This window comes from Bombina bombina, chromosome 4 (genome assembly GCF_027579735.1).
Source record: "Bombina bombina isolate aBomBom1 chromosome 4, aBomBom1.pri, whole genome shotgun sequence".
In the NCBI taxonomy this organism is placed as follows: Eukaryota; Metazoa; Chordata; class Amphibia; order Anura; family Bombinatoridae; genus Bombina; species Bombina bombina.
This window is the reverse complement of record NC_069502.1, coordinates 568,446,745-568,468,411: the sequence shown is the minus strand read 5'-3', so window position 1 is coordinate 568,468,411 and position 21,667 is coordinate 568,446,745. Positions and strand designations below refer to the sequence as shown.

Genomic DNA, 21,667 nt, shown 5'->3' with positions numbered 1-21,667 from the left:
GACGTTACTTGTCAAATCTATGTACTCACTTTGAAGTCTTTATGGAAAATAATTTTTCCTTTTTGTTTATTGACTGTATGTACTTTTGGTTCTCAATAAAAAAATCTTTTAAAAAAAAAAAAAAAAAAAAAAAGCTATAGCTGTTTCAAAAGTGTATTTAAGTATGCACCGTGCACCAGCATTTTAAACACATCACTTGATAAGATAACCTACGGTGCTTTTGCCATATGGTAATGACTACATTTGAAAATTGCTGACATGATTCAAACCTCCACTGGCTCTGAGCAGCTGCAGTATTTAAGATGCTGGTGCACTGAGAATATCTAGCTAAGCTTCACATGCACGTGTAGAGAAAAGATGTTAACAATAAAACAGTGGTAACTTTTACAAGAAGCATTTTTGCCAATGTATGTATATTGCAAATGTGTTTTTATTCAAAGATGCAATTTATTTATGTACATTTAAATTTGAGCGGAATCTCCCTTTAATACCACCACAGCAAACGGTGGGGTGGTGGGTTTCAGTTGTTTTTATTATTTTTTTTGATGATGATGATACATAGTATGTACTTTGTGATAAGATCTTTCCAGATAAAGTATCTGGTTTGAATGTATGTACAGTGTTCCTCATAATCTTATCTATTTCAGAGGGAATCATTGATTCACTGAAAGAGCTTCAAAACCTGTCGGTTGATCAGACTGCTGAAAAGGACAAACAGAAGTCTGAGGCTAAGCACATCCTCATGCAGAAACAGAGGGCACTGTCAGAACTTTTTAAATCGCTCTCCAAAACAGGTAGAAATGAACATGTATGGTAATGTTAAACAGGCTTGTGCAAATGTTTGGAATTCTTATCTCCTTCAGTTTCTGATAAAGGGAATAAAAAGTGTAGAATATATGCACACAATAAATGTAACCTTGTTAAATACACCTGGTGAGTCAATGAGTGGCATATGTGTGTAGCTACCATTCACCAGTTAGCTCTGTGTATTTCTGCTCCTGAACATACCTAGATATGGTTTCAATAAAGGGCACCAAAAGAACATAGTAAATTTGCTAATAGAAGTCAATTGTATGTGCTTTTTAAATCAATGGCATTTTTGACTTTCCTGTCTCTTAAATCTACTTTGCAAGAAGCTCCCGTTTAACAAATAGTTATTGCAAACATTTAGATTCATTTAAAGAGGCAGTAAGGTCAAAAAAGTTCACAATTCAGATAGAGGATACCATTTCTTTCATGTAATTAGCAAGAGTCCATGAGCTAGTGACGTATGGGATATACATTCCTACCAGGAGGGGCAAAGTTTCCCAAACCTCAAAATGCCTATAAATACACCCCTCACCACACCCACAAATCAGTTTTACAAACTTTGCCTCCTGTGGAGGTGGTGAAGTAAGTTTGTGCTAGATTCTACGTTGATATGCGATCCGCAGCAGGTTGGAGCCCGGTTTTCCTCTCAGCGTGCAGTGAATGTCAGAGGGATGTGAAGAGAGTATTGCCTATTTGAATTCAATGATCTCCTTCTATGGGGTCTATTTGATAGGTTCTCTGTTATCGGTCGTAGAGATTCATCTCTTACCTCCCTTTCTCCAACATTGGTGTGTCCGGTCCACGGCGTCATCCATTACTTGTGGGAAATATTCTCCCCCACAGGGAAAAGCAAGGAGAGCACACAGCAAGAGCTGTCCATATAGCTCCCCCTCTGGCTCCGCCCCCCAGTCATTCTCCTTGCCGCTCTGAACAAGTAGCATCTCCACGGGGATGGTGAGGAGTTTGTGGTGTTAGTTGTAGTTTTTTATTCTTCTATCAAGAGTTTGTTATTTTAAAATAGTGCTGGCTTGTACTATTTACTCTACAACAGAAAAGTGATGAAGATTTCTGTTTAAGAGGGCTATGATTTTAGCACAAGTAACTAAAATCCATTTCTGTTACCACGCAGGACTGTTGAAACCAGAGAACTTCAGTAGGGGGTAACAGTTTGCAGACTTATCTGCTTCAGGTATGACTAGTCTCCTTCTAACAACACAGGCTAATGCTAGATGACAGTCATTTTTCCCCTCAGGGAAAACGGTAAGCCATTTTTCTTTCACCTCAGCAAAAAAGATAACAGGCTTCCCCTTTTTGATTTTTATGCTGGTAGACACTGTCAGGGGCCAAATCGATTGTTTTTTATTACAATATGATGGCAATTGAAATGTTTTATAAGCTCATATACACTTGGGGACGTTTTTGATCTGGCTTGCTTTAGACACCTAAATCTAGTCAGGAAGGCCCCTTCACTCTAGTGTACTGAGGGAGGAGGCCTCATTTTGGCACTTCAGTTAATTTCAAGGCAGTGCATGCAGTTCCATGTGAGAGGGTCATGTGGCTCAGAAAGTGACTCCAGAAGGCTTATTTCTGTGGATGATTGACCCCTAAGAAAGGTAAAAGCTGCAGCAATGCTGTAGCAGGGATTGTGGTGTATAAAAACGGTTAAATCCAACAATTAGCTCCGGTTTGCTGGTTTTAAGAGCTAGAGTCTCCATATTTGCTGTGCAATACTTTCTAAGCATTAAGACACTGGGGTCCAAATTTCAGAAAAATCGGATATTGCCTTCATAGTTTTTTGAACATTCAGAAATAAAGTGTGTCATTTTATTATTTAAAGAGACAGTAACGTTTTTGTTTAAAATCGTTTTTATTGCATTGTTTGCCTGCCTAAATCTGTTTAACATGTCTGTGCCATCAGATAACCTATGTTCTGTGTGTGTAGAGACAAATGTGGTTCCCCCTTCGAGTGTTTGTGATAATTGTGCCATAGCGTCCAAACAAAATGAGGACAGCTCTGTTACATTTCATAATGTTGCCCAAGATGATTTATCTAATGAAGGTAGTGGGGATAGTTCTACATCCTCTCCTTCTGTGTCTACACCAGCTTTGCCCGCGCAGGCGACACCTAGCGCGCCAGTGCTTATTTCTATGCAACAATTAACAGCAGTAGTGGATAATTCTATAGCAAATCTTTTATCCGAACTGCCAGCATTTCAGAGAAAGCGTGATTGTTCAGCTTTAAATACAGATAAAAGGGATGAACAATCAGACGCTGACGATGCTTTATCTATTTTACCCTCACATCAATCGGAATTGGCTGTGAGGGAAGGGCTGTCTGAGGGTGAAATTTCAGACTCAGGAAAGATTTCTCAACAGGCAGAACCTGATATAGTAGAATTTAAGTTTAAGCTAGAACATCTCCGCGCTTTGCTAAAGGAGGTATTAGCTACTCTGGATGACTGTGATTCTATGGTAGTACCAGAGAAGTTGTGCAAATTGGACAAATTTTTAGAGGTCCCAGTGCACGACGACGCTTTTCCAATACCCAAAAGGGTAGCGAACATAGTGGAAAAGGAGTGGGAGAAGCCAGGTGTACCCTTTGCCCCACATCCTATATTTAAGAAAATATTTCCCATAGTAGACCCTAGAAGGGACGCATGGCAGACGGTCCCGAAGGTTGAGGGAGCTGTTTCAACACTAGCGAAGCGCACCACTATTCATATAGAGGACAGCTGCGCTTTCAAAGATCCTATGGATAAAAAATTGGAAGGATTGCTTAAAAAGATTTTTGTTCAGCAAGGGTTCATCCTTCAACCAGCTACGTGTGTTATTACTGTCACTTCAGCGGCGTCCTTTTGGTCCGAGGAACTAGAAAGGTCGCTCCAGAAAGAGACTTCCTATGAAGAAGTCATGGACAGAATTCACGCATTAAAATTAGCTAATTCCTTTATATTGGATGCCGCCTTTCAAATAACGAAATTGGCGGCGAAAAACTCAGGTTTTGCTATAGTAGCGCGGAGGGCGCTTTGGCTAAAATCCTGGTCGGCAGATGTGTCGTCCAAGAATAAGTTACTTAATATTCCTTTCAAGGGTAAGACCCTTTTTGGGCCGGAATTGAAGGAAATTATTTCAGACATCACTGGGGGTAAGGGCCATGCCCTCCCACAGGATAGGCCTTTTAAGGCTAAGAACAAGTCTAATTTTCGTTCCTTTCGCAATTTCAGGAACGGACCGGCTAATAACTCCACTGCCGCTAGACAAGAAGGTAACGCGGCCCAGCCCAAACCCGCTTGGAAGCCCATGCAAGGCTGGAACAAGGGTAAACAGACCAAGAAACCTGCTGCTGCTACCAAGAGGGAACTTTCAGGCCAATTGTGGATTTAAAGATATTAAACAACTTCCTCAGAGTTCCATCCTTCAAAATGGAAACCATTCGGACAATCTTGCCAACAATCCAGCAGGGTCAATATTTGACTACCGTGGATCTAAAGGATGCGTATCTGCATATTCCAATCCACAAAACTCATCATCAGTTCCTGAGGTTTGCCTTTCTGGACAAACATTACCAGTTCGTGGCTCTTCCATTCGGTTTAGCCACCGCTCCCAGAATTTTCACAAAGGTGCTAGGGTCCCTTCTAGCGGTCCTAAGGCCGAGGGGCATCGCTGTAGCACCTTATCTAGAAGACATCCTAATCCAAGCGTCGTCTCTCTTTCCAAAGCAAGGGCCCACACAGACATTGTGTTGGCTTTTCTCAGATCTCACGGGTGGAAGGTGAACATAGAAAAGAGTTCACTGTCACCGTCCACAAGGGTTCCTTTTCTGGGAACAATAATAGATTCTGTGGAAATTAAGATCTTCCTGACAGAAGTCAGAAAGCTAAAGCTTCTAAACGTTGTCGAGTTCTTCATTCTATTCCTCAACCCTCCATAGCTCAGTGCATGGAAGTAATAGGACTAATGGTCGCAGCAATGGACGTGGTTCCTTTTGCTCAAATTCATCTAAGACCATTACAGCTGTGCATGCTCAATCAGTGGAATGGGGACTATACAGACTTGTCTCCCCAAATTCAAGTAGACCAGGTAACCAGGGACTCACTTCTCTGGTGGTTGACCCAGGATCACCTGTCTCAGGGAATGAGTTTCCGCAGACCGGAGTGGGTCATCGTCACGACCGACGCCAGCCTCTTGGGGTGGGGCGCGGTCTAGGACACCCTGAAAGCTCAGGGCCTATGGTCTCGGGAAGAGTCAATTCTCCCGATAAACATTTTGGAACTAAGAGCAATATTCTATGCGCTCCTGGCTTGGCCTCAGCTAGCAGAAGCCAGGTTCATAAGATTTCAGTCGGACAACATAACGACTGTTGCGTACATCAATCATCAGGGGGGAACAAAGAGTTCCCTAGCGATGAAGTAACCAAGATTATCCAATGGGCAGAGAATCACTCCTGCCATCTATCTGCTATTCACATCCCAGGAGTAGACAATTGGGAAGCGGACTATTTGAGTCGTCAGACTTTCCATCCGGGGGAGTGGGAACTCCACCCGGAGGTCTTTGCTCTGTTAACCCAATTATGGGGCATTCCAGACATGGATCTAATGGCGTCCCGTCAGAACTTCAAGATTCCTTGCTACGGGTCCAGATCCAGGGATCCCAAGGCGACTCTAGTGGATGCATTAGTGGCGCCTTGGTCGTTCAACCTAGCGTATGTGTTTCCACCGTTTCCTCTCCTTCCCAGGCTCATAGCCAGGATCAAACAGGAGAAGGCCTCTGTGATTCTGATAGCTCCTGCGTGGCCACGCAGGACTTGGTATGCAGACCTGGTGAATGTCATCGGCTCCATCATGGAAGCTACCTTTGAGACAGGATCTTCTAGTACAAGGTCCATTCGAACATCCAAATCTAGTTTCTCTGCAGCTGACTGCTTGGAAATTGAACGCTTGATTTTATCCAAGCGTGGGTTTTCGAATTCTGTGATAGATACTCTGGTCCAAGCCAGAAAACCTGTGACTAGAAAGATTTACCATAAAATATGGAAAAAATATATCTGCTGGTGTGAATCCAAGGGATTCTCCTGGAGTAAGATTAAAATTCCAAAGATTCTCTCCTTTCTCCAAGAAGGTTTGGATAAAGGGTTGTCAGCTAGTTCTCTAAAAGGACAGATTTCTGCTTTATCTGTCTTGTTACACAAACGACTGGCAGCTGTGACAGATGTACAAGCTTTTGTTCAGGCTTTGGTTAGAATCAAGCCTGTTTACAGACCCATGACTCCTCCTTGGAGTCTAAATTTAGTTCTTTCAGTTCTTCAAGGGGTTCCGTTTGAACCTTTACATTCCATAGATATTAAGTTATTATCTTGGAAAGTTCTGTTTTTGGTTACTATTTCTTCTGCTAGAAGAGTTTCTGAATTATCTGCTTTGCAATGTAATCCACCCTATCTGGTTTTCCATTCAGATAAGGTTGTTTTGCGTACTAAGCCTGGTTTTCTTCCAAATGTTGTTTCCAACAAGAATATTAACCAGGAAATAGTTGTTCCTTCTCTGTGTCCGAATCCAGTTTCAAAGAAGGAACGTTTATTACACAATTTAGATGTTGTTCGTGCTTTAAAGTTCTACTTAGAAGCAACAAAAGATTTTAGACAAACCTCATCTTTGTTTGTCGTTTACTCTGGTAAGAGGAGAGGTCAAAAAGCTACTGCTACCTCTCTCTCTTTCTGGCTGAAAAGCATTATCCGATTGGCTTATGAGACTGCCGGACGGCAACCTCCTGACCGAATCACAGCTCACTCTACTAGGGCTGTGGCTTCCACTTGGGCCTACAAGAACGAGGCTTCTGTTGATCAGATATGTAAGGCAGCGACTTGGTCCTCTCTGCACACTTTTGCCAAATTCTACAAATTTGATACTTATGCTTCTTCGGAGGCTATTTTTGGGAGAAAGGTTTTGCAAGCCGTGGTGCCTTCCATTTAGGTAACCTGATTTGCTCCCTCCCTTCATCCGTGTCCTAAAGCTTTGGTATTGGTTCCCACAAGTAATGGATGACGCCGTGGACCGGACACACCAATGTTGGAGAAAACAGAATTTATGCTTACCTGATAAATTACTTTCTCCAACGGTGTGTCCGGTCCACGGCCCGCCCTGGTTTCCTAATCAGGTTGAAAATTTTTTTCTTTATACACTACAGTCACCACGGCACCCTATAGTTTCTCCTTTTTCTCCTAACCGTCGGTCGAATGACTGGGGGGCGGAGCCAGAGGGGGAGCTATATGGACAGCTCTTGCTGTGTGCTCTCCTTGCTTTTCCCTGTGGGGGAGAATATTTCCCACAAGTAATGGATGACGCCGTGGACCGGACACACCGTTGGAGAAAGTAATTTATCAGGTAAGCATAAATTCTGTTTTTCAGATCGACGATATACTCTTATATATACCATTACCTCTACTGATTCTCGTTTCAGTACTGGTTTGGCTTTCTACTACATGTAGATGAGTGTCCTGGGGTAAGTAAGTCTTATTTTCTGTGACACTCTAAGCTATGGTTGGGCACTTTTTTATAAAGTTCTAAATATATGTGTTTAAACATTTATTTGCCTTGATTCAGGATGTTCAACGTTCCTTATTTTCAGACAGTCAGTTTCATATTTGGGATAATGCATATGAATAATTCCATTTTTTCTTACCTTAAAATTTGACTTTTTTTTCCTGTGGGCTGTTAGGCTCGCGGGGGCTGAAAATGCTTCATTTTATTGCGTCATTCTTGGCGCAGACTTTCTTGGCGCAAAAATTTTCTTGTCATTTCCGGCATCATACGTGTGACAAAAAATGTCGGCGTTACCGGATGTGGCGCCATTTTTGGCGCCAAAAGCATTTAGGCGCCAAATAATGTGGGCGGCTTTTTTGGCGCTAAAAAATTTGAGCGTCATTGTTGTTTCCACAATATTTAAGTCTCATTATTTATTGCTTCTGGTTGCTAGAAGCTTGTTCATTGGCATTTTTTTCCCATTCCTGAAACTGTCATTTAAGGAATTTGATCAATTTTGCTTTATATGTTGTTTTTTCTATTACATATTGCAAGATGTCTCAGATTGACTCTGACAGGCCCATTTATCAAGCTCCGTATGGAGCTTGAAGGGCCGTGTTTCTGGCGAGTCTTCAGACTCGCCAGAAACACAACTTATGAAGCAGCGGTCTAAAGACCGCTGCTCCATAACCCTGTCCGCCTGCTCTGAGCAGGCGGACAGGAATCGCCAGACATCAACCCGATCGAATACGATCGGGTTGATTGACAGCTCCCTGCTGGCGGCCAATTGGCCGCGAGTCAGCAGGGGGCGGCGTTGCACCAGCAGCTCTTGTGAGCTGCTGGTGCAATGTTAAATGCGGAGAGCGTATTGCTCTCCGCATTTAGCGAGGTCTTGCGGACCTGATCCGCAGTGTCGGATCAGGTCCGCAAGCCCTTTGATAAATGGGCCTGTGAATCAGAAGCCACTTCTGGAAAAACGCTTAACTGAGTTTCAGTTCTACCAAAGCTAAGTTCATTTATTTTAAATGTTATAAATGTTTATCTTTAGCTATGGTTTGTAATAAGTTATTATGTTATACTTTTACATGCGGAATCCATTAGTATTTATGCTTTATATATTTCCATTCTTACAAGAAATATTTAGAAGATTTATAAGAAATATTTCTCCAACATAGGTGTGTCCGGTCCACGGCGTCATCCTTACTTGTGGGATATTCTCTTCCCCAACAGGAAATGGCAAAGAGCCCAGCAAAGCTGGTCACATGATCCCTCCTAGGCTCCGCCTACCCCAGTCATTCTCTTTGCCGTTGTACAGGCAACATCTCCACGGAGATGGCTTAGAGTTTTTTAGTGTTTAACTGTAGTTTTTATTATTCAATCAAGAGTTTGTTATTTTGAAATAGTGCTGGTATGTACTATTTACTCAGAAACAGAAAAGAGATGAAGATTTCTGTTTGTATGAGGAAAATGATTTTAGCAACCGTCACTAAAATCCATGGCTGTTCCACACAGGACTGTTGAGAGCAATTAACTTCAGTTGGGGGAACAGTGAGCAGTCTCTTGCTGCTTGAGGTATGACACATTCTAACAAGACGATGTAATGCTGGAAGCTGTCATTTTCCCTCTGGGATCCGGTAAGCCATGTTTATTACGATTGTAAATAAGGGCTTCAAAAAGGGCTTATTAAGACTGTAGACTTTTTTTGGGCTAAATCGATTGATTATTAACACATATTTAGCCTTGAGGAATCATTTTATCTGGGTATTTTGATATAATAATATCGGCAGGCACTGTTTTAGACACCTTATTCTTTAGGGGCTTTCCCAAAGCATAGGCAGAGCCTCATTTTCGCGCCGGTGTTGCGCACTTGTTTTTGAGAGGCATGGCATGCAGTCGCATGTGAGAGGAGCTCTGATACTTAGAAAAGACTTTCTGAAGGCGTCATTTGGTATCGTATTCCCCTTGGGGCTTGGTTGGGTCTCAGCAAAGCAGATACCAGGGACTGTAAAGGGGTTAAAGTTCAAAACGGCTCCGGTTCCGTTATTTTAAGGGTTAAAGCTTCCAAATTTGGTGTGCAATACTTTTAAGGCTTTAAGACACTGTGGTGAAAATTTGGTAAATTTTGAACAATTCCTTCATGTTTTTTCGCATTTGCAGTAATAAAGTGTGTTCAGTTTAAAATTTAAAGTGACAGTAACGGTTTTATTTTAAAACGTTTTTTGTACTTGTTATCAAGTTTATGCCTGTTTAACATGTCTGAACTATTCATTTAAATAAATGTGATTTATGTGACAATGACAATGATGCCCAAGATGATTCCTCAAGTGAGGGGAGTAAGCATGGTACTGCATCATTCCCTCCTTCGTCTACACGAGTCTTGCCCACTCAGGAGGCCCCTAGTACATCTAGCGCGCCAATACTCCTTACTATGCAACAATTAACGGCTGTAATGGATAATTCTGTCAAAAACATTTTAGCCAAAATGAACACTTATCAGCGTAAGCGCGACTGCTCTGTTTTAGATACTGAAGAGCATGACGACGCTGATATTAATATTTCTGAAGGGCCCCTAACTCAGTCTGATGGGGCCAGGGAGGTTTTGTCTGAGGGAGAAATTACTGATTCAGGGAACATTTCTCAACAAGCTGAACCTGATGTGATTGCATTTAAATTTAAGTTGGAACATCTCCGCATTCTGCTTAAGGAGGTATTATCCACTCTGGATGATTGTGACAAGTTGGTCATCCCAGAGAAACTATGTAAAATGGACAAGTTCCTAGAGGTGCCGGGGCTCCCAGAAGCTTTTCCTATACCCAAGCGGGTGGCGGACATTGTTAATAAAGAATGGGAAAGGCCCGGTATTCCTTTCGTCCCTCCCCCCATTTTTAAAAAATTGTTTCCTATGGTCGACCCCAGAAAGGACTTATGGCAGACAGTCCCCAAGGTCGAGGGAGCGGTTTCCACTTTAAACAAACGCACCACTATACCCATAGAGGATAGTTGTGCTTTCAAAGATCCTATGGATAAAAAATTAGAAGGTTTGCTTAAAAAGATGTTTGTTCAGCAGGGTTACCTTCTACAACCAATTTCATGCATTGTCCCTGTCGCTACAGCCGCATGTTTCTGGTTCGATGAGCTGATAAAGGCGGTCGACAGTGATTCTCCTCCTTATGAGGAGATTATGGACAGAATCAATGCTCTCAAATTGGCTAATTCTTTCACCCTAGACGCCACTTTGCAATTGGCTAGGTTAGCGGCTAAGAATTCTGGGTTTGCTATTGTGGCGCGCAGAGCGCTTTGGTTGAAATCTTGGTCGGCTGATGCGTCTTCCAAGAACAAGCTACTTAACATTCCTTTCAAGGGGAAAACGCTGTTTGGCCCTGACTTGAAAGAGATTATCTCGGATATCACTGGGGGTAAGGGCCACGCCCTTCCTCAGGATCGGCCTTTCAAGGCAAAAAATAAACCTAATTTTCGTCCCTTTCGTAGAAACGGACCAGCCCAAAGTGCTACGTCCTCTAAGCAAGAGGGTAATACTTCTCAAGCCAAGCCAGCTTGGAGACCAATGCAAGGCTGGAACAAGGGAAAGCAGGCCAAGAAACCTGCCACTGCTACCAAGACAGCATGAAATGTTGGCCCCCGATCCGGGACCGGATCTGGTGGGGGGCAGACTCTCTCTCTTCGCTCAGGCTTGGGCAAGAGATGTTCTGGATCCTTGGGCGCTAGAAATAGTCTCCCAAGGTTATCTTCTGGAATTCAAGGGACTTCCCCCAAGGGGGAGGTTCCACAGGTCTCAGTTGTCTTCAGACCACATAAAAAGACAGGCATTCTTACATTGTGTAGAAGACCTGTTAAAAATGGGAGTGATTCATCCCGTTCCATTAAGAGAACAAGGGATGGGGTTCTACTCCAATCTGTTTATAGTTCCCAAAAAAGAGGGAACGTTCAGACCAATCTTAGATCTCAAGATCTTAAACAAGTTTCTCAAGGTTCCATCGTTCAAGATGGAAACCATTCGAACTATTCTTCCTTCCATCCAGGAAGGTCAATTCATGACCACGGTGGATTTAAAGGATGCGTATCTACATATTCCTATCCACAAGGAACATCATCGGTTCCTGAGGTTCGCATTCCTGGACAAACATTACCAGTTCGTGGCGCTTCCTTTCGGATTAGCCACTGCTCCAAGGATTTTCACAAAGGTACTAGGGTCCCTTCTAGCTGTGCTAAGACCAAGGGGCATTGCTGTAGTACCTTACTTGGACGACATTCTGATTCAAGCGTCGTCCCTTCCTCAAGCAAAGGCTCACACGGACATTGTCCTGGCCTTTCTCAGATCTCACGGATGGAAAGTGAACGTGGAAAAGAGTTCTCTATCTCCGTCAACAAGGGTTCCCTTCTTGGGAACAATAATAGACTCCTTAGAAATGAGGATTTTTCTGACAGAGGCCAGAAAAACAAAACTTCTAGACTCTTGTCGGATACTCCATTCCGTTCCTCTTCCTTCCATAGCTCAGTGCATGGAAGTGATCGGGTTGATGGTAGCGGCAATGGACATAGTTCCTTTTGCACGCATTCATCTAAGACCATTACAACTGTGCATGCTCAGTCAGTGGAATGGGGACTATACAGACTTGTCTCCGAAGATACAAGTAAATCAGAGGACCAGAGACTCACTCCGTTGGTGGCTGTCCCTGGACAACCTGTCACGAGGGATGACATTCCGCAGACCAGAGTGGGTCATTGTCACGACCGACGCCAGTCTGATGGGCTGGGGCGCGGTCTGGGGATCCCTGAAAGCTCAGGGTCTTTGGTCTCGGGAAGAATCTCTTCTACCGATAAATATTCTGGAACTGAGAGCGATATTCAATGCTCTCAAGGCTTGGCCTCAGCTAGCGAGGGCCAAGTTCATACGGTTTCAATCAGACAACATGACAACTGTTGCGTACATCAACCATCAGGGGGGAACAAGGAGTTCCCTGGCGATGGAAGAAGTGACCAAAATCATTCTATGGGCGGAGTCTCACTCCTGCCACCTGTCTGCTATCCACATCCCAGGAGTGGAAAATTGGGAAGCGGATTTTCTGAGTCGTCAGACATTGCATCCGGGGGAGTGGGAACTCCATCCGGAAATCTTTGCCCAAGTCACTCAGCTGTGGGGCATTCCAGACATGGATCTGATGGCCTCTCGTCAGAACTTCAAAGTTCCTTGCTACGGGTCCAGATCCAGGGATCCCAAGGCGGCTCTAGTGGATGCACTAGTAGCACCTTGGACCTTCAAACTAGCTTATGTGTTCCCGCCGTTTCCTCTCATCCCCAGGCTGGTAGCCAGGATCAATCAGGAGAGGGCGTCGGTGATCTTGATAGCTCCTGCGTGGCCACGCAGGACTTGGTACGCAGATCTGGTGAATATGTCATCGGCTCCTCCTTGGAAGCTACCTTTGAGACGAGACCTTCTTGTTCAGGGTCCGTTCGAACATCCGAATCTGGTTTCACTCCAGCTGACTGCTTGGAGATTGAACGCTTGATCTTATCGAAGCGAGGATTCTCAGATTCTGTTATCGATACTCTTGTTCAGGCCAGAAAGCCTGTAACTAGAAAGATTTACCACAAAATTTGGAAAAAATATATCTGTTGGTGTGAATCTAAAGGATTCCCTTGGGACAAGGTTAAGATTCCTAGGATTCTATCCTTCCTTCAAGAAGGATTGGAAAAAGGATTATCTGCAAGTTCCCTGAAGGGACAGATTTCTGCCTTGTCTGTGTTACTTCACAAAAAGCTGGCCGCTGTGCCAGATGTTCAAGCCTTTGTTCAGGCTCTGGTTAGAATTAAGCCTGTTTACAAACCTTTGACTCCTCCTTGGAGTCTCAATTTAGTTCTTTCAGTTCTTCAGGGGGTTCCGTTTGAACCCTTGCATTCCGTTGATATTAAGTTATTATCTTGGAAAGTTTTGTTTTTAGTTGCAATTTCTTCTGCTAGAAGAGTTTCAGAATTATCTGCTCTGCAGTGTTCTCCTCCTTATCTGGTGTTCCATGCAGATAAGGTGGTTTTACGTACTAAACCTGGTTTTCTTCCAAAAGTTGTTTCTAACAAAAACATTAACCAGGAGATTATCGTACCTTCTCTGTGTCCGAAACCAGTTTCAAAGAAGGAACGTTTGTTGCACAATTTGGATGTTGTTCGCGCTCTAAAATTCTATTTAGATGCTACAAAGGATTTTAGACAAACATCTTCCTTGTTTGTTGTTTATTCCGGTAAAAGGAGAGGTCAAAAAGCAACTTCTACCTCTCTCTCTTTTTGGATTAAAAGCATCATCAGATTGGCTTACGAGACTGCCGGACGGCAGCCTCCCGAAAGAATCACAGCTCATTCCACTAGGGCTGTGGCTTCCACATGGGCCTTCAAGAACGAGGCTTCTGTTGATCAGATATGTAGGGCAGCGACTTGGTCTTCACTGCACACTTTTACCAAATTTTACAAGTTTGATACTTTTGCTTCTTCTGAGGCTATTTTTGGGAGAAAGGTTTTGCAAGCCGTGGTGCCTTCCATTTAGGTGACCTGATTTGCTCCCTCCCTTCATCCGTGTCCTAAAGCTTTGGTATTGGTTCCCACAAGTAAGGATGACGCCGTGGACCGGACACACCTATGTTGGAGAAAACAGAATTTATGTTTACCTGATAAATTACTTTCTCCAACGGTGTGTCCGGTCCACGGCCCGCCCTGGTTTTTTTAATCAGGTCTGATAATTTATTTTCTTTAACTACAGTCACCACGGTACCATATGGTTTCTCCTATGCAAATATTCCTCCTTAACGTCGGTCGAATGACTGGGGTAGGCGGAGCCTAGGAGGGATCATGTGACCAGCTTTGCTGGGCTCTTTGCCATTTCCTGTTGGGGAAGAGAATATCCCACAAGTAAGGATGACGCCGTGGACCGGACACACCGTTGGAGAAAGTAATTTATCAGGTAAACATAAATTCTGTTTTTTCTGATTCTATTTTAAAGGCTTTGTCTGACTTCGTGCCTTCTAATAAAATTTTTAGGTCTTTTTCACTTCTTTTTTAATTATTGAAGTTTCAAATGACCAACAACATACTGATTTATCCTTCTCTGATGATGTTTTTTTCTCTTTCAGAAATCTTCATCAGATATTGACACTAACAAATCTACTTTTTTATTATTTTTCTATTATTAAAGTACATTTGTTCTTTGTTGAAAAGGTGTTGATTATTTTGGATATTAAGGTAACTAGTTCTTTAAGACTAGCTGACATTATTTCTGCCTATTTATTTCTTCTGTGTTTTCAGAGGCTTTCTTTCCAATTCCCCATACTAGGGAATGGAATAGGCTGAGAATTTTCTTTTATTCCTTCTTCAAAGGTTTTAAACTATATTCTTTGCCAGCAGTTAAACTCAATTTGGAGGGTTCTCCAATTTATTGGGGCTATCTCTAATTCTACTAATTATGCTATTGTTTCTATAGCAAAATAGTATTTATTTTCCTTTAGATAGTTGTATCTTATTTATGGAAAATTATTTAGTTTCAGGTACTTTTCTTGGTCCTGTGATTTATTTGGATATTGCAATTGCTTCATTTTCTTTGTTTACTTTAAGATCAAGTATCAGATTATGATTTATTTTAGCATTGTTAAAGGGACAACATTTACTAGACTAGGTGCTGTTGCATTTGTCTTGTTGTTTTGCATTTATTGATTATGCAAGTCCACTGTATTGGCTGGTCCTTTAAACTGGACTATCATGCTAATAATTTCATTTGTGTCTTCATTTTATTGAATATTTTCGCAAATGAGGGTTAATCTATGTCTTTAGCTTTTTTAGCTAGAAGAATTTTGTGATTTTTAAAAAAAAAAAAAATCCATATTTCTTTTGTTCTAAGATAATCAATTATTTGTTTTATAATTTTATTCAATTCTTAACTGTTACTCTGGGCTTCAAGATTGAGTCCTAAGACTAAAACTTTAAGCTTATACTGGTTTGGTTGTTCTTATTAAGGAACGAATTCCTGAGTTCTTTCCCAAGTAACATGTCTATAATTGGAGTTCGAAATCAGCTCCCTAATATTACGATGTACGTGCCGTATTCCAGCTTGGCTGGTAAGGGGCAGGTTAAGGCTTCTTTGAAATTTATTTTGTCCAAATTTCTTTGATTTTATTCCAGTAAGGCTAACACTTTCTTTAACTGTGTTTCTGTCCTATATATTTTGGGTACTGTTGAAGCATGGCTGGGCACCCATGGGGTTCAAGCGCTGCTCAGACCTGGAATCTTCTGGGGTATTTCTTCCAGTTACTTTTGAGGAACCGGGTTTTGGAGTTTTATTCAAACTATTTTGCCTTTTTATGGTCATTGATAGCATTATTTGTTTTCATTAGATACAATAAATGCATATTTTAATTTTTCTGTTTTCATTCAGATTATTTTCTGAGGATGCGGAATCTCATATGATTCACTTGCTCTTCAGGACATAGTTAGAGGATCTTTTTTTCAAAAGCTCTTGATTCCTCACACAAGGGTCACCTTTTTTAGGTTTCCAGATAGTTTGTGTCACTGTCCTTGTCTCTATCAGACAAGGGATAATTTTATTGGGTTCCGTCTATCGGTACCTTTAGTCTCTATTATTTCCTTCAGTTGCTATATATGCATAGAAGTTTTAGGTCTTATGGCCACAGCATTGGATTCAATTCCCTTTGCTCATTTTCACTAGAAAGAACCTTTCCAGTCTTTTATAAGTGTTGTTTCTTCAAGAACATGGTTGGAGGATCAATTTACCAAAAAGTTCGTTTGATTCCTCAGACAAGGGTAACCTTTTTAGGTTTCCTGATAGATTCAGTGTCCTTGATTCTGTCTCTGACGGACAAGAGGCGTCTGACATTGGTTTCAGCTTGTCGAAACCTTCAGTCTCAATCTTTCCCTTCGGTAGCCTTATGCATGGAAATTCTAGGTCTTATGACTGCTGCATTGGACGCGATCCCCTTTGCTCGTTTTCACATGCGACCTCTTCAGCTCTGTATGCTGAACCAGTGGTGCAGGGATTATTCAAGATATCTCAATTAATATCTTTAAAACCGATTGTTCGACACTCTCTGATGTGGTGGACAGACCACCATCGTTTAGTTCAGGGGGCTTCTTTTGTTCTTCCAACCTAGACTGTGATCTCAACAGATGCAAGTCTGACAGGTTGGGGAGCTGTATGGGGGTTTCTGACAGCACAAGGGGTTTGGGAATCTCAGGAGGCGAGATTACCAATCAACATTTTGGAACTCCGTGCAATTTTCAGAGCTCTTCAGTCGTGGCCTCTTCTAAAGAGAGAGTCGTTCATTTGTTTCCAGACGGACAATGTCACAACCGTGGCATATGTCAATCATCAAGGAGGAACTCACAGTCCTCTGGCTATGAAAGAAGTCTCTCGAATACTTGTATGGGCGGAATCCAGCTCCTGTCTAATTTCTGCGGTTCATATCCCAGGTATAGACAATTGGGAAGCGGATTATCTCAGTCGCCAAACGCTACATCCGGGCGTATGGTTTCTTCACCCAGAGGTGTTTCTTCAGATTGTTCAAATATGGGGACTTCCAGAAATAGATCTGATGGCTTCTCATCTAAACAAGAAGCTTCCCAGGTATCTGTCCAGATCCAGGGATCCTCAGGCGGAAGCAGTGGATGCATTGTCACTTCCTTGGAAGTATCATCCTGCTTATATCTTTCCGCCTCTAGTTCTTTTTCCAAGATTCTAAAGGAGCGTTTGTTTATTCTGCTGGTGGCTCCAGCATGGCCTCACAGGTTTTGGTATGCGGATCTTGTCCGGATGGCCACTTGCCAACCGTGGACTCTTCCGTTAAGACCAGACCTTCTGTCGCAAGGTCCTTTTTTCCATCAGGATCTCAAATCCTTAAATTTGAAGGTATGGAGATTGAACGCTTGATTCTCAGTCATAGAGGTTTCTCTGACTCTGTGATTAATACTATGTTACAGGCTCGTAAAACTGTATCTAGGAAGATATATTATCGAGTCTGGAAGATTTACATTTCTTGGTGTTTTTCTCATCATTTTTCTTGGCATTATTTTAGAATTCCTAGAATTTTACAGTTTCTTCAGGATGGTTTGGATAAGGTTTGTCTGCAAGTTCCTTGAAAGGTCAAATCTCTGCTCTTTCTGTTCTTTTTCACAGAAAGATTGCTAGTCTTCCTGATATTTATTGTTTTGTACAAGCTTTGGCTCATATAAAACCTGTTATTAAGTCAATTTCTCCTCCTTGGAGTTTGAATTTGGTTCTGGGGGCTCTTCAAGCTCCTCCGTTTGAACCTATGCATTCGCTGGACATTAAATTACTTTCTTGGAAAGTTTTTTTTCTTTTGGCCATCTCTTCTGCTAGAAGAGTTTCTGAATTATCTGCTCTTTCTTGTGAGTCTCCTTTACTGATTTTTCATCAGGATAAGGCGGTGTTGCGAACTTCTTTTCAATTTTTACCTAAGGTTGTGAATTCTAACAACATTAGTAGAGAAATTGTGGTTCCTTCATTGTGTCCTAATCCTAAGAATTCTAAGGAAAAGTTCTTGCATTCTTTGGATGTAGTTAGAGTTTTGAAATATTATGTTAAAGCTATTAAGGATTTCCAAAAGACTTCTAGTCTATTTGTTATCTTTTCCGGTTCTAGGAAAGGTCAGAAGGCTTCTGCCATTTCTTTGGCATCTTGGTTAAAATCTTTGCCTATGTTGAGTCGGGTAAAACTCCGCCTCAAAGGATTACAGCTCATTCTACTAGGTCAGTTTCTACTTCCTGGGCGTATTGGAATGAAGCTTCAGTTGATCAGATTTGCAAAGCAGCCACTTGGTCTTCTTTGCAGAATTTTACTAAATTCTACCATTTTGATGTGTTTTCTTCTTCTGAAGCAGTTTTTGGTAGAAAAGTACTTCAGGCAGCTGTTTCAGTTTGATTCTTCTGCTTATAATTTCAGTTTTTTTCATTATAAGATTTAAACTTTATTTTGGGTGTGGATTTTTTTCAGCGGAATTGGCTGTCTTTATTTTATCCCTCCCTCTCTAGTGACTCTTGCGTGGAAGATCCACATCTTGGGTAGTCATTATCCCATACGTCACTAGCTCATGGACTCTTGCTAATTTCATGAAAGAAAACATAATTTATGTAAGAACTTACCTGATAAATTCATTTCTTTCATATTAGCAAGAGTCCATGAGGCCCACCCTTTTTTGTGGTGGTTATGATTTTTTTGTATAAAGCACAATTATTCCAATTCCTTATTTTTTATGCTTTCGCACTTTTTTCTTATCACCCCACTTCTTGGCTATACGTTAAACTGATTTGTGGGTGTGGTGAGGGGTGTATTTATAGGCATTTTGAGGTTTGGGAAACTTTGCCCCTCCTGGTAGGAATGTATATCCCATACGTCACTAGCTCATGGACTCTTGCTAATATGAAAGAAATGAATTTATCAGGTAAGTTCTTACATAAATTATGTTTTTAATCAACTCTCCAATTAACTTAAATTATCGATTTTGCTTATTCCCTTGGTATCCTTTGTTAGAGTAATCCTAGATGATCTCAGGATCATGCACGTCTCCTTAGCCATCTGGCCGCAGTAATTGCAGCAATGTTTAGCAATGTTACGCATAGTTGCTAACTCTGCAACAGTAGAGTCGGGTCAAGTCGAGCGGGAACACATTGGAACGGAGTTCCTGCACTATTTTTGCAGGAGGAATTAAGTTCCCTCTGGACAGAAAACAGAAATGCTTCAGTAAACACGGTTGCTGCTAGTGGGAGGAGCTGGAGCACAGTCTGGCTAGAGGGATAGTGAGATCATCTAGTAATGGGCAGTAACATTTCCTACTATACACTAAATGCAAGCCTATCACCCTGCAATGTGTGTAACACACAGTGCTTATATTTCTATGTGGCTTGCTCAGTAGAAATAGGACTATTGCACCTTAAGTGGGTGAGACTCTCTGACACAGGAGGACTCTCAGGCCCAAAGGCAACCATTCAAACCTTCATTAGATTTAATTTGCTTTCATTAACCAAAGAGTATAGATAATATACATATAAATACAGTGTATGGGTTTATGTGTAAAAAACAATATTAATTGTGAGGGCGGGGTGGAAGTCTTGGTGAGTTCCCACACTTTTTCTTGTAGGACTTGACCCCTGAGTAGAGTGTCTGTAACATATATGTAATTACAAACACTGCTACCGTACAATAACAGTTCTTTAAACATTGTTGGATATAATTGTGCCAGATGGCTACGGTCACATGCACGCCCCTGAGCTCTTTAACAAAGAATACCAGAAGAACATAGTAAAATTGATGATTGACGTCAATTGGAAAGTTGTTTTAAATATTGTGCTATATCCAATCCAAGTTTTAATTGACTGGCCTCAGCTTAGAAGACAAATCACTTATTTCTATTTAACACAAATCTTGATTGTGATATAGAAGGCATTTTTTTTTTCTCACCCTTTCATACCGGGTTAACGTGTCTACATCTAAACAACTGTTCCGATGTAAACAAATTGAAATCTCGCGATCGTGCACATGATCGCGAGATTTCAATGATGGGATCGCGTCAGGGGAGCGTCCCTATGACGCTAGGCACGCCCCCCCAGACCGCAATCCCATCAGGGAAGCGCCAGTGGCTTCAGGAAAGCCAAGCGGTTAGGACGTTGTATTGCATCCTTCGGCGCTAAAGCCCAGCAAAAATCGGACAGAATACAGCGCCCTAACGGCGTTAAAGGGACACTAAATCCAACATTTTTTTCTTTCGTGATTCAGATAGAGCTTGCAATTTTAAGCAACTTTCTCATTTACTCCTATTATCAAATTTTCTTCATTCTCTTTGTATCTTTATTTGAAAAGCAAGAATGTAAGTTTAGTTGCCGGCCCATTTTTGGTGAACAACCTGGGTTGTTATTGGTGGATAAATTCACCCACCAATAAATAAGTGCTGTCCAGGGCTGAACCAAAAAATGTCTAGCTCCTTAGCTTAGATGCCTTCTTTTTCAAAGATAGCAAGAGATCGAAGAAAAATAGAAGTAAATTAGAAAGTTGCTTAAAATTGCATGCTCTATCTTAATCACGAAAGAGAAAATTTGGGTTCAATGTCCCTTTATATATATACAGTATATATATTTATTTTTATATATATATATATATATATATATATATATATATATATAATTTTTTAAATATGTTCAGCCATGGTTTTTGTCTCCTTTTTTTCCTGTCTCAAGGCAAGCCATGCCATAGGAGGACAAATGCATGTTAAAAGGGTTGTTTCAAATATTTTGTAATTTAAAAAATACCTAGTATCCCTTTTTATGTGTTATACATGTTAGTTTAATTTTTTCTAGCAATAACCGCAATAGATTTTGCATGGCAAGCTGAAAGTTTAAAGGGTCATGAAACCCAAAATATTTCTTTCATAATTCAGGTAGAGCATACATTTTTAGATAGCTTTCCGATTTTCTTCTATTATCTAATTTCCTTTGTAATATCCTCTGTTGAAAAGCATACCTAGGTGGTAGTGATGCACCGAAATGGAAATTCTTGACCGAAACCGAAAATCCAGGATGCACTTGGCTGAAAAACCGAAAATGTGTTTTGGTTTTTTTGGTTTTTTTTCTTCATATTAATTTAAAATCTTTTTTTTTTTTCTAATGACACGGTGAGTCCACTGATCATCATTAATTACTTTTGGGAATATCACTGCTGGCCAGCAGGAGGAGGCAAAAAACAGCAAAGTTGATAAGTATCACTTCCCTTCCCACAAACCCCAGTCATTCTCTTTGCCTGTGTTGCAAGGAGGTGGGATTTGCAAGGCTGCAACTTGGTCCTCTCTGCATACTTTTTAAATTTTTTTATAAATTTGATATTTTTTCCTCGGCTGAGGCTCGTTTTGGGAGAAAGGTTCTTCAGGCAGTGGTGCCTTCTGTTTAGGTTACCTGTTTTGTCCCTCTCTTATCATCTGTGTCCTCTAGCTTGGGTATTGATTCCCAACAGTAATTAATAAGTTGGACAAATTGCCTGCAGCTAAATCACTTGAAAGCGATGCAGCATATTTGCACAAAGCTGACTAGAAAATATGCCATGGAGATATCTATGTAAAATAAAAGAAGATATTTTACCTCAATTTCCTCATTAGCCATATACCACTGTAGAAACCTTTTAAAAATCCTTTCCAAATGCTTGTCCCCATGGTTTACAAGGGAGTGAAGATGCCCAGTCATTTAATTTAACTCCTCATTTTGATAGTTATATATCATGAAGCATTTTCTTTCTCACATTAAAGATAAGTGAAAATGTATGTTCAGTA

General features: G+C 41.3%; 1 protein-coding gene across 1 annotated transcript in view; it reads left to right on the top strand.

Annotated features, from left to right (window-relative positions):
• The window catches only part of MDN1 (midasin AAA ATPase 1), a 1,255,339-nt gene that overhangs the window by 1,010,546 nt on the left and 223,126 nt on the right, over positions 1–21,667 (top strand). Inside the window, 1 exon segment of the mRNA XM_053710546.1 lies at positions 648–794. Within this exon segment, the coding sequence (XP_053566521.1) occupies positions 648–794 (147 nt within the window).